This window comes from Ovis aries, chromosome 2, assembly GCF_016772045.2.
Source record: "Ovis aries strain OAR_USU_Benz2616 breed Rambouillet chromosome 2, ARS-UI_Ramb_v3.0, whole genome shotgun sequence".
Lineage (NCBI taxonomy): Eukaryota > Metazoa > Chordata > Mammalia > Artiodactyla > Bovidae > Ovis > Ovis aries.
The window spans coordinates 42,440,188-42,453,589 of NC_056055.1; the positions used below are offsets into that span (position 1 = coordinate 42,440,188).

Sequence of the window (13,402 nt, forward strand, 5' to 3'; positions counted from 1 at the left end):
GGAGAAGGGAATGGCTTCTCATCCCAGTATTCTTGCCTGGAAAATTCCATGGACAGAGAAGCCTGGTGGGCTACAGTCCACAGGGTTACAAAGAGTCGGACAACTTAGTGACTAACACACATATCCTCTGAGTGGCCTCAGAGCCCCAATTTCTCTTTTGTGACAGCAGGCAGCCCAGGAGGTCTGGAGGGGCCAGGAGGATGGAGGTGGGAGGAGAATATTCACTTCCAACGGTGGGGGCATCCGGTACCCCTCCCCTCCACACTCTCACCTCCTACTGGAGGGACCTGGAGACCTGAAAAACCTCTTTCTTCTGCTCTTAACCACAGGGACAGAGGCTGTTGCGCATTTTTTAAATTCCAAGAGTCCAGGTTTTTATTAGTCACAGTTAACTGCCAAATGCTTCAGGGCTTTCCCCCTAGCAGCAGCCTTATCTCCCCAGCATCTGGGGGCTCTTGAGGGTGGAAGCCTGAAGACAGGAAAGGGGTAATTAACTCTGTGTGCTAAGTCACTACAGTCATGTTCGACTCTGTGCAACCCCATGGCCTGCAGCCTGCCAGGCTCCTCTGTCCATGGGATTCTCCAGGCAGGGATTCTCCCCTACAGGGAGCTTGGGCAAGAAGAGGTATTATATATACCCTGTCTGGTGCTAACATTCCATAATTCTGTTTATCGAGAGCCTCGGCATGGTCTGGGCTCACCAGCCACCACAAGGGGCACAAGAGGAGTTCGAGGGTGACCTATTTTTCACCACATCCAAGAAGTAAAAAGGCATTCAGAACAGACTATTTGAAACTGGACACATCCTGGCAGATTTGGGAACCCTGACTCCTTACCACTGTGCTGTACCCACAACCCTTTGAAAATCATAAACACCATCATGATTGCTTGTAAGCTGAAAGAAATAGGTAATGTTTTACTTACTCATTGGATGAAATCGGTGACTAAGTAGCCTTATAATTGGTTTTGGATGAAATAAATGAATGGTAATATGTACTCCAACTGTAAAATTTTTTAAATTAATCAGTTTTTGGCTGCGCTGAGTCTTTGCTGCTCTGAGCAGGCTTTTTCTAGTTGCGGCGAGGAGGGGCCTGTTCTCCCATTGTGGTGCATAGGCTTCTCATTGCGGGGGTTTCTCTTGTTCTAGAGCACAGGCTCCAGGGGCTTAGGCTTCACTAACTGAGGCCCTAGAGCTCAGATTCAGCACTTGTGGCACAGGGGCTTAGAGGCGCCATGGCATGTGAGATCTTCCTGGACCAGGGATTGGACTGGTGTCCCCGGACTCTTAACCAGTGGACCACCAGGGAAGTCCTGTACTCCAACTTTGAACAGTGTGGATGGGATGGTAAATTGTGCAGCTGTTTCAAAAGGGAGAGGTTCATGGGGAGAGATTTGTGGGATGGATTCTCTATGGAAGAAGTAGGGGCTTGAGGTGGGCTCGAGAAAGCTTCTCTCTGCCCTGGCTGGGAAGGTCTTTTCTGTAGGGTGGGGCTTCTGATATGACTAGGGTAAAGGGTGGTGGCAAAGAGACCAGGTGGCCCATTAGAGTTGGCCACGCCAGAGGGGTCAGTGACAATGACTGCCCCTACCCCATCTCCATGCGGCTCTTGCTAAGGCAGCTGGAGGCTGTCTGTTCATTCATTCATTCAGTACATTTTAATTGAGCACTAGATTCTATGCTGGGTACTGGGAATCACTAATGATATTCAAGGACAGTCTCACCGTCCTGAAGTTTGCTGTCCAGTAGTGGAGAAAGGGGCTTCCCTGGTGGCTCAAATGGTAAAGAATCCACCTGCAATGCAGAAGACCAGCGTTAGATCCCTGGGTTAGGAAGATCCCCTGGAGAAGGGAATAACTACCCACTCCAGTATTTTTGCCTGGAGAATCCCATGGACAGAGGAGCCTGGTGGGCTATAGTCCATGGGGTCGCAAAGAGTCAGACACAACTGAGCGACTAACAAACAGTGAAGTCATTACTTTGCCACCATGGTGATGGTTGCTAGGAAGAGAGGCATCAGGTACCCCACCTGGGAGCGTGCTGGGCGGTTTGGCCAGGTCCACAGACTTACTTGATCTGTGGCCTCAGCACTCCCGCTGGCTTAGAGGGACCATTGCAGGCACAAGGGTCGTGCCAGCTTCCTGTGGTCAGCAGCCCTTGCCTGGTCTCCAAGGAAGCAACCTCTGTTACCTGCTCCACTGCTTTCAGGTTGGAAAATGAAACAGAGCATTTGATTCTCCAGCAGCATTGCAAAGCTCTTGATTTATAGGAGAACAGCCCAGACTGCCAGCTTTCTCCTCTGGTGGTTCGGCATGACCTCAGCTCTGGTGCCACTCCCATCCTGATCCCCTCCACCCAGGCAGGTCTCCATCACACAGAGCTGAGCAACAGAAATCACCACACTGCCTTCCCTCTTCCCTTTCATCCATCTGGCCCAGTTGGAATCACTGGCTCGAAAATGTTCCCAGGAACTTCTTAGGCTGTGAATTTCAGATTTGATCATCAAACAGGGATAATTACAGTGTAGCCAGCCTCTTCCAGTACAACATGTCTCACGCTGTTTACAGATGTTACCAATTTGGATAAACTGACTGAACACGTGCTGATGGTCAGATCAGCTTTTAATTCCATTCAATAACTATTTATTAGCCTCAGATTTCTAGGGGGAAGAGGGGAGGGTGTTAAATAGCTCGGATGGCAAGAGATCGCATGGATAAAAGTGCAGCTATCTCCTTGTCCATTGGTTACTCACACAAGAAGTGCTTATGCTGTGAACAGAGGCAAGCCTCAATGTTTGTTTTGCATTAAACAAAGAATAAAGAGGGTCTTTATTACACTTCTGGCTTGAGAACTCAGCATTTCTAGTTAAGCTGAATTCCTGTGATTGGATTTTTTAAAATGATCATTAGTAGTAGTTTATTACAAAAATATGTGAGGACCCACTATGTGTTGTGTCTGGTGCTAGTTGCCATGGGGATACAGGAATGAATAAAAAACAAGTTTGTCCTTGAGCGACTCACAGTCTGAGGTGGCAAAACTCGTGGAAACATCAATACTACAAGATAGTCAATATAAGCCAAGGATAAACTGAGGGACTCAGAAAGCAAATGCTAGAGAATAAAGAAGTCAAATCTGTGTGGATGAGATATTTGAGGGAGGAGGTGCCTCATGGAAGAGAGGATCCTAACTAGCTTTCCCCCTCTGCCATGAGGGACAACAAGTGACTTGCTGATCTGCTTGACTAATGTCATCCTCACACAGTTCCTGAGACTGGTATCCTTCAGCTGGAGTTCTTCAAATGACCGAATGAGTGAGATTATTTCTAAGGGTCAGGAGGATGCTTACTGGTAGAGAGAAAGCTAAAAAGGATTGCAGGAAGCAGCTTGATGCTGGCATTAAAAGAGCGGCACCAGCCTGGCAACAAGGGATGCTCAAGGCTGGAGAAAGAACAGGGAGGGATGAGGTGGGTCTGATCAGGAAGGCTCTTGACCTGGAGTATAAGACCTCGGGGAGCCACGGGAAGATTTTGAGCTAAACGCACAAGTGCATGGTAGTCAGCTGGATGGATATCCCAGCCACCTTTGAGGAGGACTGGGTCAGTCATTCATCTGCCCCAAAGAAACAGAATTGTGATGTTCTTCTCTTACTTCCACAGTTCTCACTGCACACCTGCCTGGGCAACAGAAATGGGAGGGAGATGGAAGGGTAGGAAAAGCATGGCTGGGGCAGAACGAGCCACAGGAGCAAGGAAGAGAGAGGGAGCAAGAGGCTTGCAGGCTGCAAACTGGGAGGGCGTCGCCTCTCTCAGTGAGAAGAGGGAAGACCAAGGGCATCCTGGGTGCATTTAGTGTGAGGTGCTGATGAAGTTGCCAGGGTGGCACCTGGGAAAATGGATCTCTATCTGGAAGCCCATTTTTTAATAATAGCCGAATAGGGCTTCCCTGGTGGCTCAGTGGTAAAGAATCTGCCTGCCAGTGCAGGAGACACAGGTTTGATCCCTGGTCTAGGAAGATCCCACATGCCGCAGAGCAACTAAGCCCATTCACCACAACTATTGAGCCTGTGCTCTAGAGCCCAGGAGCCACAACTACTGAGCCCACCTGCTGCAGCTACTGAAACCCCACTCTCCAGAGCCCATGCTCCTTAACAAGAGAAGCCACTGCAGTGAGAAGCCCGAACACCCTAACTACAGAGTAGCCCCACTCACGGCAACTAGAGAAACGCCCATGCAGCAGTGAAAACCAGCACAGCCAAAAATTAAATAAATAAGTAATTTAGAAAATAGCCAAATAAATAAAGGGCTTTGAGAGCAAGATGCAGGAACCTGTTAGCTGTAGAGGGAAGGGAGCAGCCCTTATGCAGAATGAACCAGTTGTCTGTCCTGGTGGGATGCTGGTGGACCACTACCTCTCCATCCTCCCACCTGACACCACTTCTCAGGTGGGAAGGCTTGGTCTGATACATCAAGTAATTAACTGCATAATTAAATGACAACTTCTAGAGGGAGGGAGGGGAAGAATTGGACTAAGATCTGGCTCTTGGAAACAGGCCCTCCACAGGAGGCGATGAGCCGAGTGCCGACTCTCAGCAGTGAAGCGTGTCCTTAGAGGGTTGCTTGCCTTGCCTCCCCCTGAATCTTTCCCTGATGCAATCCCCAACTAGACTTTCAAAACTGGTGATTTTTCCTCCTTGGCAATAGCCCCAGACTGTCACACTGTGGAATCTGCAAGTCATTCACAGATGCTGCAAATGTGAAATGTCATTCAAGCGCAAGACTGGGAGACCAGCCCGGGTGATCATTCACCAGCCCTTCTTTCCACCACCCAGCTAGGTACAGCAGGGCAGGTTATGGCCTCAGGGCACCCTGATTTTCCCCTTTGGAAGCCAGTGATAGTCACTCCCAGGGCTCAGACCCTCCCTGGAGATGTGCTGAGTTTGAGTAGCACAAGTCCAGAAGGTTCTGTGAATTCCTGGAAGGGAAGCCTTTTGGAGAGTTTGGTGAACTCCGGTCTCTGGCCGGAGGGCTAGCCTTCAGACTTTCGAGTTTTAAAAGAGGTCAGATATATTGGTGGCTTCTGGGCTCTTGAGCTAAATGTGAAACATGCAAGTCTATAAAAGAGACATCTGTTAGAAAAGAAAAATGTGATTAGGTTTTAGTGTTTCAAATCTTCACTGCTCTTTTGAAGTTGAACTTCTAGGGGGAAAAAGAATTCTACTGCTTGCGGTTATGGAAAGGATTCCAAGGCGGTGAGGTCAGGAGGGCCGTTGTGTGTGTACGTGTGTTTTCCTACACAGAACTCTCTGAACAGCCCCTGTGAGCTCGTTAGCCAGCAGCGAGCCCTGACTGCATGCCACTGAGGGTTTCCCTGCTGCCCCCTGGCCTGAGTCCAAGAGCAGCTGGGAGGCAGCCTTCTCTTCTCACGTACACTCTGGCCTGACTCATAGCTTCTCTGGGCGGGGCGCAGGGTGGACTTCAAATGTGGGCTTTCATTGGGCGGACCCCCAAAGGATGCCTCAGAAGGCTGAGTCCCAGGCGCAGGTGTGTCCTCTCAGTAGCTGGCAGAAGGGTGAAGACCCAGAGGCCCATTGTGGTGAGCCTGGGCAGGGACTTGGAGTCAAAACTCAGTCTTCAACCTTGTTTATCTACTTACTGGCTGTGTGAACTTGGGGAAGATGCCAAACCTCGCCAAGTTTTCTTGCTTTTCGCCTGTAGTCAGGGTATACCGTTAGCCCTCTCACTGGTTGTTATGGGAACTGAGGAAGGGGATGGACGCAAAGTTCTGAGTGCAGAGCCTGACACATAATGAATTGGCTGGCATTTGATGAATGAGGGCCCACATAATCGTTATGATTTGGAGAAGAACCAGGGCCCCAGGGTTGGGCAGTAGGGAGGAGGCTGGCTGGGTCCTTGGAGGGAGAGACTGTGTTTTATGGGATGAATGAATGACTGACTGAGGTGGATTTGAGCCCAAGATGGTGGGAAGAAATTAGTTCTGTGGAGAGAGAAGAGGAGAAGGAACTTGCCTGACTGCTCTCCCGGGGCTTTGCAAGAAAACCCTCTGCATCTTCCTCTACCGCACGCACAGACACACACTCCACACAACGCATAGACATGTGCACATCCGCCTGCACACGGACACACAGGAGCCGCGAGCTCCCTGAGAGACACATACGTGGGCGCACAAACACGTGCAGAGACACACACCCAGAGAGACATATTCGTGACGCCAGACATACACTCTAGTGCCCACACACACACATGCAGTGGGTCAGTGGGAACACAAGAACAGTGACGTCAGTTCTAGCACTTTCTCTCCTCTGAGCCTCATTTCCTGCATCTGGGACCCTACCTAGCTTGCCCACCAGTCATTATTCTGCTGAGGGGACGTGGCCCTGCCTAAAGACAAGGGTCTGTTGAGCTCCCCTACCCTGGCCTTCCTCGCTCTGGGTTCACACTCTGTATCTCAGCTGAGCTGATGCTCCATAGGCTGAGATGGGGGAAAGGGGCTGGGGAGGGGAGGAGGGGGACGGGAGGAAGGGGAGGATCTGTGAATTTAATCAAGTCTGCCCAGCCTGCCTGCCCTGTGCAGCTCTCAGGTCCAGTGCCACAGCGGGTAACTTTCCTTCTGGGCATCACACATTCCTTATATGCTGGAATCCCAGCCTGGCCTACCGAGGTGGTAAGTCGGAGGAGGGGGCTGGCCCATGAGCCGGTCTAGACATCCAGCCCTTTCTTGCTCACTCCTGTCCATGTGTCTTGGGGGCGCGAGCCCTGTGGCCTGACTGGGAGCTGTAACAGATCCAAGGATCCAGGCTGGCAAACATAATCCTGCCACTGGCGGCTTTCCTTCCGCTCTGCATGGAAAGGAACCAGAGCTAGATGCCACCCCCTCTACCACCACCCCGGCCAACATACTTTCCACCACCTCGCAGGACTGGGGAAATGGGGCCTGGCTTTGCACCCTGAAGCCAGTGGCAAGGAGACCTGAATCCCTGGGCACCCAAATAATGGTTCTGTTCAAACTCCCAGTTCATTTGCATCCTGGCTGGACGGGGGTGTGGGCATCCAGGTCGTTGGCTTCCTCTCTGCCAGTGCCCCTGCCCAGTCCCACCAAATCTCAGGTGCTCTCTGCCTCTCTGTAGTCCTGGGAGATCACTGGAGTCACCCAGTATTCTTACCTGGAAAATGGAGATGACACTAACTATAAAGACCTCTACTGTTTGAGGATTAAGTGAGAAAATGCTCAGAAAGTAGTGGTACTTGTTATTGTCCTATTATTGTTATTCAGTCGCTCAGGTGTGTCTGACTCTTTGCAACCCCATAGGCTGCAGCATGCCAGGCTTCCCTGTCGTTCACTCTCTCCCGGATCTTGTTCAAACTCATGTTCATTGAGTCAGTGATAACCATCCAACCATCTCATCCTCTGTTGTCCCCTTCTTCTCCACCTTCAATCTTCCCAGCATCATCCTAGCTGGCTATAGATTGGGGGCTGAGGTATAGGTGTGGTCAGCCAAGGGAAAAGGTTAGTTGTGGTTTAGAAGGAGTCCTCTGGGGGCTGGCCCTGTGCCAGATGGATGGAGGAGAGCAGGGAGGCAGGGACTCAGCTGGGGAGCCTTGTGAGAGCTGGTGGTGGCCCCATTGGGCAGGGGCAGAAAGAAGACGGGCTGGAAGTGAGAGATTCTGGAGCGTCCTTAGTGTTTGGGGCAGATTTATGAGAACCTTGGAAAAACATAAAAGATAACATCCTGGAAAATTCCAGGTAGGCCTCTGTTCCTCCATCCAGCTTGGCCTCTTGAGGCCCCCTGTCTGACCAAATCCCTGGGGGCTCAAGTATGGGCTAGGGGCAGGGACAGAGCAGCCCAGTGTCAGGGGCTGGGAGAGGAGCCCACCTTCAAGCCCCAGCCTTCTCCACAGCCTCCTAGCAGGCTCCTGCCTTTTCGCTCACTGCCACAGAAATGGGGAGAGGAAAGGGGTGAACAGGGGCTTTCAAGACAAGGGCCTCAAGACATTCAGAATCTTTCCTTTCTTCTCCTTACATAGTTGCATGACTATGTGCATCCCTACCTCCTGGGCCCCAGGCTTGCCCCTCTTACTTGGCTGGCCTGGGTCCAGGCACACACCTCCTTCCCTCCCCCTTCTCTCCAAACCCTCCCCCTTCTCTTCTGGCTTTTCACCCTGAAGACTGCTGACATGAGGGGAGTACATGAGGCAGTGTGCAACGTGGCCCCACCAGCTGAGGGTATCTGGGGCTCATCTGTCCAAAATTTCAGTTTTACAGGAAGATTGCTGGGAAGGCACGCACACTCACTCCCAGGCCTGCACACAGATGCTTTGGAGTAAAATACAAGCATCCGAATGATTTTGCCTCTAGAATACAGCATTCAAAGAACATGATTCTCTCCTCTGCTCTTTAAGACCGCTGCATGAGGAGGCTGCTGCCCTCTGGTGTTTTTGATAGGATAGAGGAGGAGCGCTGGGGTCCCCTAAGTCTCTGATTGCCTGGGTCACCCTGCTCCTTCTCTTCTGGTTCCTGCAGCCCCACTGCATGTGCTGTGTGCTCTTGGGGAGCACCCACAGCCCCCCAAGAGCCCGAGGGGAGAGGCGGGCAGACTCTCAGGATAAGCCCAGTCTGCCATCACCTCCCCAGGGCCAGACCAGGAAGGTCACCCATCTCCTTCCACCCCCTCCCCTCCCAGAACATGAACATCCAAGTGGAGGACATCCGGATCCGAGCCATCCTCTCCGCCTTCCGCAAGCGTACCCCAGTGACAGAGGGCTACGTGGAGATAAAGGAGGGCAAGACGTGGAAGCAGATCTGTGACAAGCACTGGACGGCTAAGAACTCCCGCGTGGTCTGCGGCATGTTCGGCTTCCCTGGGGAGAAGACCTACAACACCAAAGTGTACAAGTAAGGAGTCTGGGCAGGGACTCTGAGTGGTGGGACTCTGGCCCCACCTTGTCTTAAGGCAGCTTTGCAGTAGCTCAGTGTGCATGTGTGTGTGCTCAGTAGACTCTTTGTGACCCTACAGGCTGTAGCTTGCCAGGCTCCTCTGTTCATAGGATTCTCCAGGCAAGAATACTGGAGTGGGTTGCCGTGCCCTCCTCCAGAGGATATTCTGACCCAGGGATCAAACCTGTGTCTCCCGCATTGCAAGCAGATTCTTTACCACTGAGCCACCAGGGAAGCCTGCTTTGCCGTATCAAATATTCACCCATATATATGCAATCTAGAAAGATGCAATGGCACCCCACTCCAGTACTCCTGCCTGGAAAATCCCATGGACGGAGGACCCTGGTGGTCTGTAGTCCATGGGGTCGCTAAGAGTTGGACAAGACTGAGCGACTTCACTTTCACTTTCCACTTTCATGCATTGGAGAAGGAAATGGCAACCCACTCCAGTGTTCTTGCCTGGAGAATCCCAGGGATGGGGGAGCCTGGTGGGCTGTCGTCTAGGGGGTTGCACAGAGTCGGACACGACTGAAGTGACTTAGCATAGCATAGAAAGATAGTGCTGATGAACCTATCTGCAGCGCAGCAATGGAGATGCAGACATAGAATGCAGTGGCTGGGACCACCTCTGTCCTCTGCCCCCTTGAAGTGATTATGAGAAATCTGCAACTGTTAGGAAAATGAGAAACTAGTGGATTCAGTTACACTCATCCTGAGTAAATCTTGTGATGCTGTTATAGTTTCCAAAGTTAATATCTCCCCAGGCAGGGAAAGGGTAGATGACAAGGAGACTTAGAGTAATTTGCCCAGAGAGGTGTCTGGTGAAGGGTTTTCAGTCCATGACAGGCTGTTGTATTGACTGGTCATGGGGTCTTCTTATCTCCTCTAATAAGGATAATAATCTGCTTTACTGAGCGCTGACTACATGCCAAGTGGCTCTGTTCTTAGTCTCTTAAGTGTTAGTCGCTCAGTCATGTCTGAGTCTTTGTGACCCAATGGCAAGAATACTGGAGTGGGTAGCTGTTCCTTTCTCTAGGGGATCTTCCTGACTCAGGGATCAAACCTGGGTCTTACGCATTGCAGGTGGATTCTTTACCATCTGAGCCACCAAGGAAGCCCTCTTAGCCGCTTAAGCTCCACAATTCTAGAAAGAGGTTTATGTTACAGCTAAAGGAATGAAGTCAGAGAGAGGTGATAAAACTAGGAAGTGGCAGATTCAGGATCCAAACCCAGGTCTCCAGCAGCAGGGTCCACCCTCCTCAAGAGTGCAGACTTACTACCTCTTCCCTTTCAAGCCAAGGAGAGAGGTGGCTTCCAGCCAGGAAACAGGGGTCTCTCCCCCAACTCTTCCTCCCAATCCCTGGGGTCAGTGCAGGCTTCTTTCCTTCCTGGGCTCAGCCTGGCTCCTTCGATCAGAGCCTCTGGTTCCCCATGAGGGTGAGTGCTGGCAGCTGAGCTGCCTGGTGCTGATTCCTGCCCCCAGCCGCCCCAGACATGCCCCAGATCTTCCTGTTTGCACAGGGTGGGATGGGGGCAGGCAGGGTGGTCCCGTTCTCTAAATAGTTTACAGAATTCCCGCTGGCTGGCTGGCTCCTTCCCTGGAGACACCTTTCTCAGCCTTTCCTTCCAATTGGAGCCAAGAAAAGTAGATCCCTTCCCCTGACAGGCTTCCTACCTGCTGGCCCCACCAGAGTCCCCAGCCTGGCACAGGTCTTTGCCCAGTCCTGGGAGCGGGAAGGCTGCCATCAGTCCTGCTCTGCAGCAGGACGGGGTGCTTGAGGCCAGGCAACATGTGGCTTGTTCAGAGGGCTTCCTCAACTGTGGGTGGAGCAGAGTCATCTTCTGGCTTTTGAAGGGAGATCGGGATCTCCGACCTCAGGTCCGTTTTGGCAGCTGGGCTCCACATGATCCTCTACGAACTGGGAAGTGGTACATGTACCTGGAAATTGATCAAACTGAAGCCACAGGGCCCCATCTCCCAGACCAGGAATATTGTGTAGTCATTTTCTTTTTCTTAAAGCAAGATCCCATTATTGTTATTGATTTATTGATACAAGATTACTGAATAGAGACTGCCTCTCATGTTGCATCTCGGGAGTTAGGACTCTAAGGCTTTGGTGAGCTGGCTGAAACAGGGACCAAAAGGAGGCCCACCAGACCAAATTAGAAATGCTGGACCCCCTTGGTTTCATGTAGAGAAAGGGGTTCAGAAGCTTGGGGAGACTAGAATGTTGCCATGGATTTGTCATCTAAGACCCTGGGAGGGTTCAAAAGGCAGATGTTTCACCATGACAGAAAGGAATAAATCTATAAGGGGAGCCCTGACTCCCTCTCTGGCTCTTTTATTTATTTACCTTAATATTTATTCATTTATTTGTCTGCATCGGTCTTGGCTGTGGCGTGTGAGATCTTTCACTATGGTGCACAAGCTCTCTAGTTGTGGCACACGCTCTCCAGTGCTTGAAGGCTCAGTTGCTCCGCAGCTTATGGGGTCTTAGGTTCCCTGACCAGGGATCAAATCGTGTCCCCTGCATTGCAAGGAGGATTCTTAACCACTGGACCTCCAAGGAATCCCCCCCTCCCTGGTTCGTTCTTAAGAGTTCCCTGAGGACTCTTCTCTGTAAGCCAGACCTCAGGGTGGGGGCTGCAGTCACTGCAGGTCAGGGAACCTAAATGCAGTGGGGGTAATTAGATCCCGGGTGGCAGGGACCAGGTGACAGCACCCAAGGCCAAAGGCAAGATGGGCGTGGCTACTGAGTGGCCAACAAAGTCAAAGCAGCAATCAGAACAGACTGGCCCCTGCAGACTTGTGGGGTTGACCAGTTGATGTAGCTGGCTGTCTCATGGTGTTCCCAGAAGTGAAATAGGAAGCCTCTCTGATTCTTACTCAATCTGTAAAAGCAGAAAAGTTCTAGGTTAAGAGAAAAACATCTGATCTGAATCATAAAAACAGGTCCAGCCCCTCAATGTCCAGAGTTGAGAAAGTTTACAGACCTATAAGCCCTTGAATGAAGAGGAGGCCAGGTCTCCTTGAAGAAGGACTGTGGCACACTGCCAGAAGTGTACACTGTTAGTCATTTACCCAAAGGGACCTATGATCTTTTACCCAAGGTCATTGTATTGTACACTGGAGGAAAGGAAATGATCAGAACTTTCAGGAACCACAGGACATGGGCTCTGAACGGACCCTGATTCCAGGGACCCAAACATCCTTGAGGCCCACAGTCAGTATGGACGTCAGGTGATCAGTGGAGTTTTGGTGCAGGTCCATATCACAGTGGGCTCAGTGGGTCCCGGAACCCACACTGTGGTTATTTCCCTAGTTCCAGAATGCATAATTGAAGTAGACAGTCTCACAGAGCTGGCAGAATCCCTACCAAGTCTGGTTTGCTCCTTGGCTGGAGGAGAGCAAGGAGGACTTTTCATTTTCAGTTGAATCAGTTCAGCTCAATGTTACCCAGCCATCAGCCTATACCTCTTTCTCAAGCAAGCTTCCCACTTGGCCAGTGGCTGTCCTGTAACTCCAGTCACCCACCATCAGGCCTAGAGTGGGTTGTCCATGTGTGCTTGTGCACGCTAAGCCACTGCAGTCATGTCCGACTCTTTGCGACCCCATGGACTGCAGCCCACCAGGCTCCTCTGTCCATGGGGTTCTCCAGGCAAGAACACTGGAGTGGGTTGCCATGCTCTTCTCCAGCGGGTCTTCCCAACCCAGGGAGAGAACCCACGTCTCTAATGTCTCCTCCATTGGCAGGCAGGTTCTTTACCACTAGAGCCCCCTAGGAAGCCCATACATCCTCCCCACTGCCTCCTGTCTGCATCCCCATGTCTGCATCCGGGCGTGGGGGAGGGGTGGCCTGTAAGAGTGACTCATGGGGGCGGGGTGGGCTGCCCTGGTGGAGGCCTGTGGAGGATTGCATTCCTGTGATCTGATGTCAGAGGACAGAGGGGCTCTCTGGGGAAGGAAGAGCAGTTCTGTCTGCTGAGGTAGCCTCACTCTGTGTTGAGAGCTCAGTACATCTGTTCCTGGGAGAGCCTGGTGGTCACTGAAAACTGGGAGCTAGATGTTCCGACCCAGTGAGACCTGACCGCTCCCTGTGCGCCTGATGTCCCCTGGGTGTGTTTGCTTGCCCAACTGTGGGAGTGTCGTAACAAGCTATAATATCCTACCCGCCACCTCAAGCGTGTTCTGTCCCATGTGTGTCATGGGACACAAACTGGAGGCTGTGTTTCCAAGTGCAGGGGCCTTCCAGGGAATGGGGAGGGCCAATGGCTCTTGGAACTCTTTCTTGCTTCTTATTTATTTTGGCTACACGTGGTCTTCATTGCTTTGCACAGGCTTTCTCTAGTTGCGGCAAGCGGGGGCGACTCTGTTGCAGTGCAGAAGTTTCTTATTGCAGTGGCTTCTCTTGTTGTAAAGTACAGGCTCTAGGCTGCGTGGGCTCCGTAGTTG

At 51.5% G+C, this 13,402-nt stretch overlaps 1 protein-coding gene across 1 annotated transcript in view; it reads left to right on the forward strand.

The window, feature by feature from the left end:
* LOXL2 (lysyl oxidase like 2) overlaps window positions 1-13,402 on the forward strand; it is a 113,071-nt gene that overhangs the window by 51,780 nt on the left and 47,889 nt on the right. Inside the window, exon 4 of the mRNA XM_042243127.2 lies at window positions 8,696-8,907. Coding sequence (XP_042099061.1) covers window positions 8,696-8,907 — 212 coding nt within the window. The remainder of the gene's footprint in view (window positions 1-8,695; window positions 8,908-13,402) is intronic.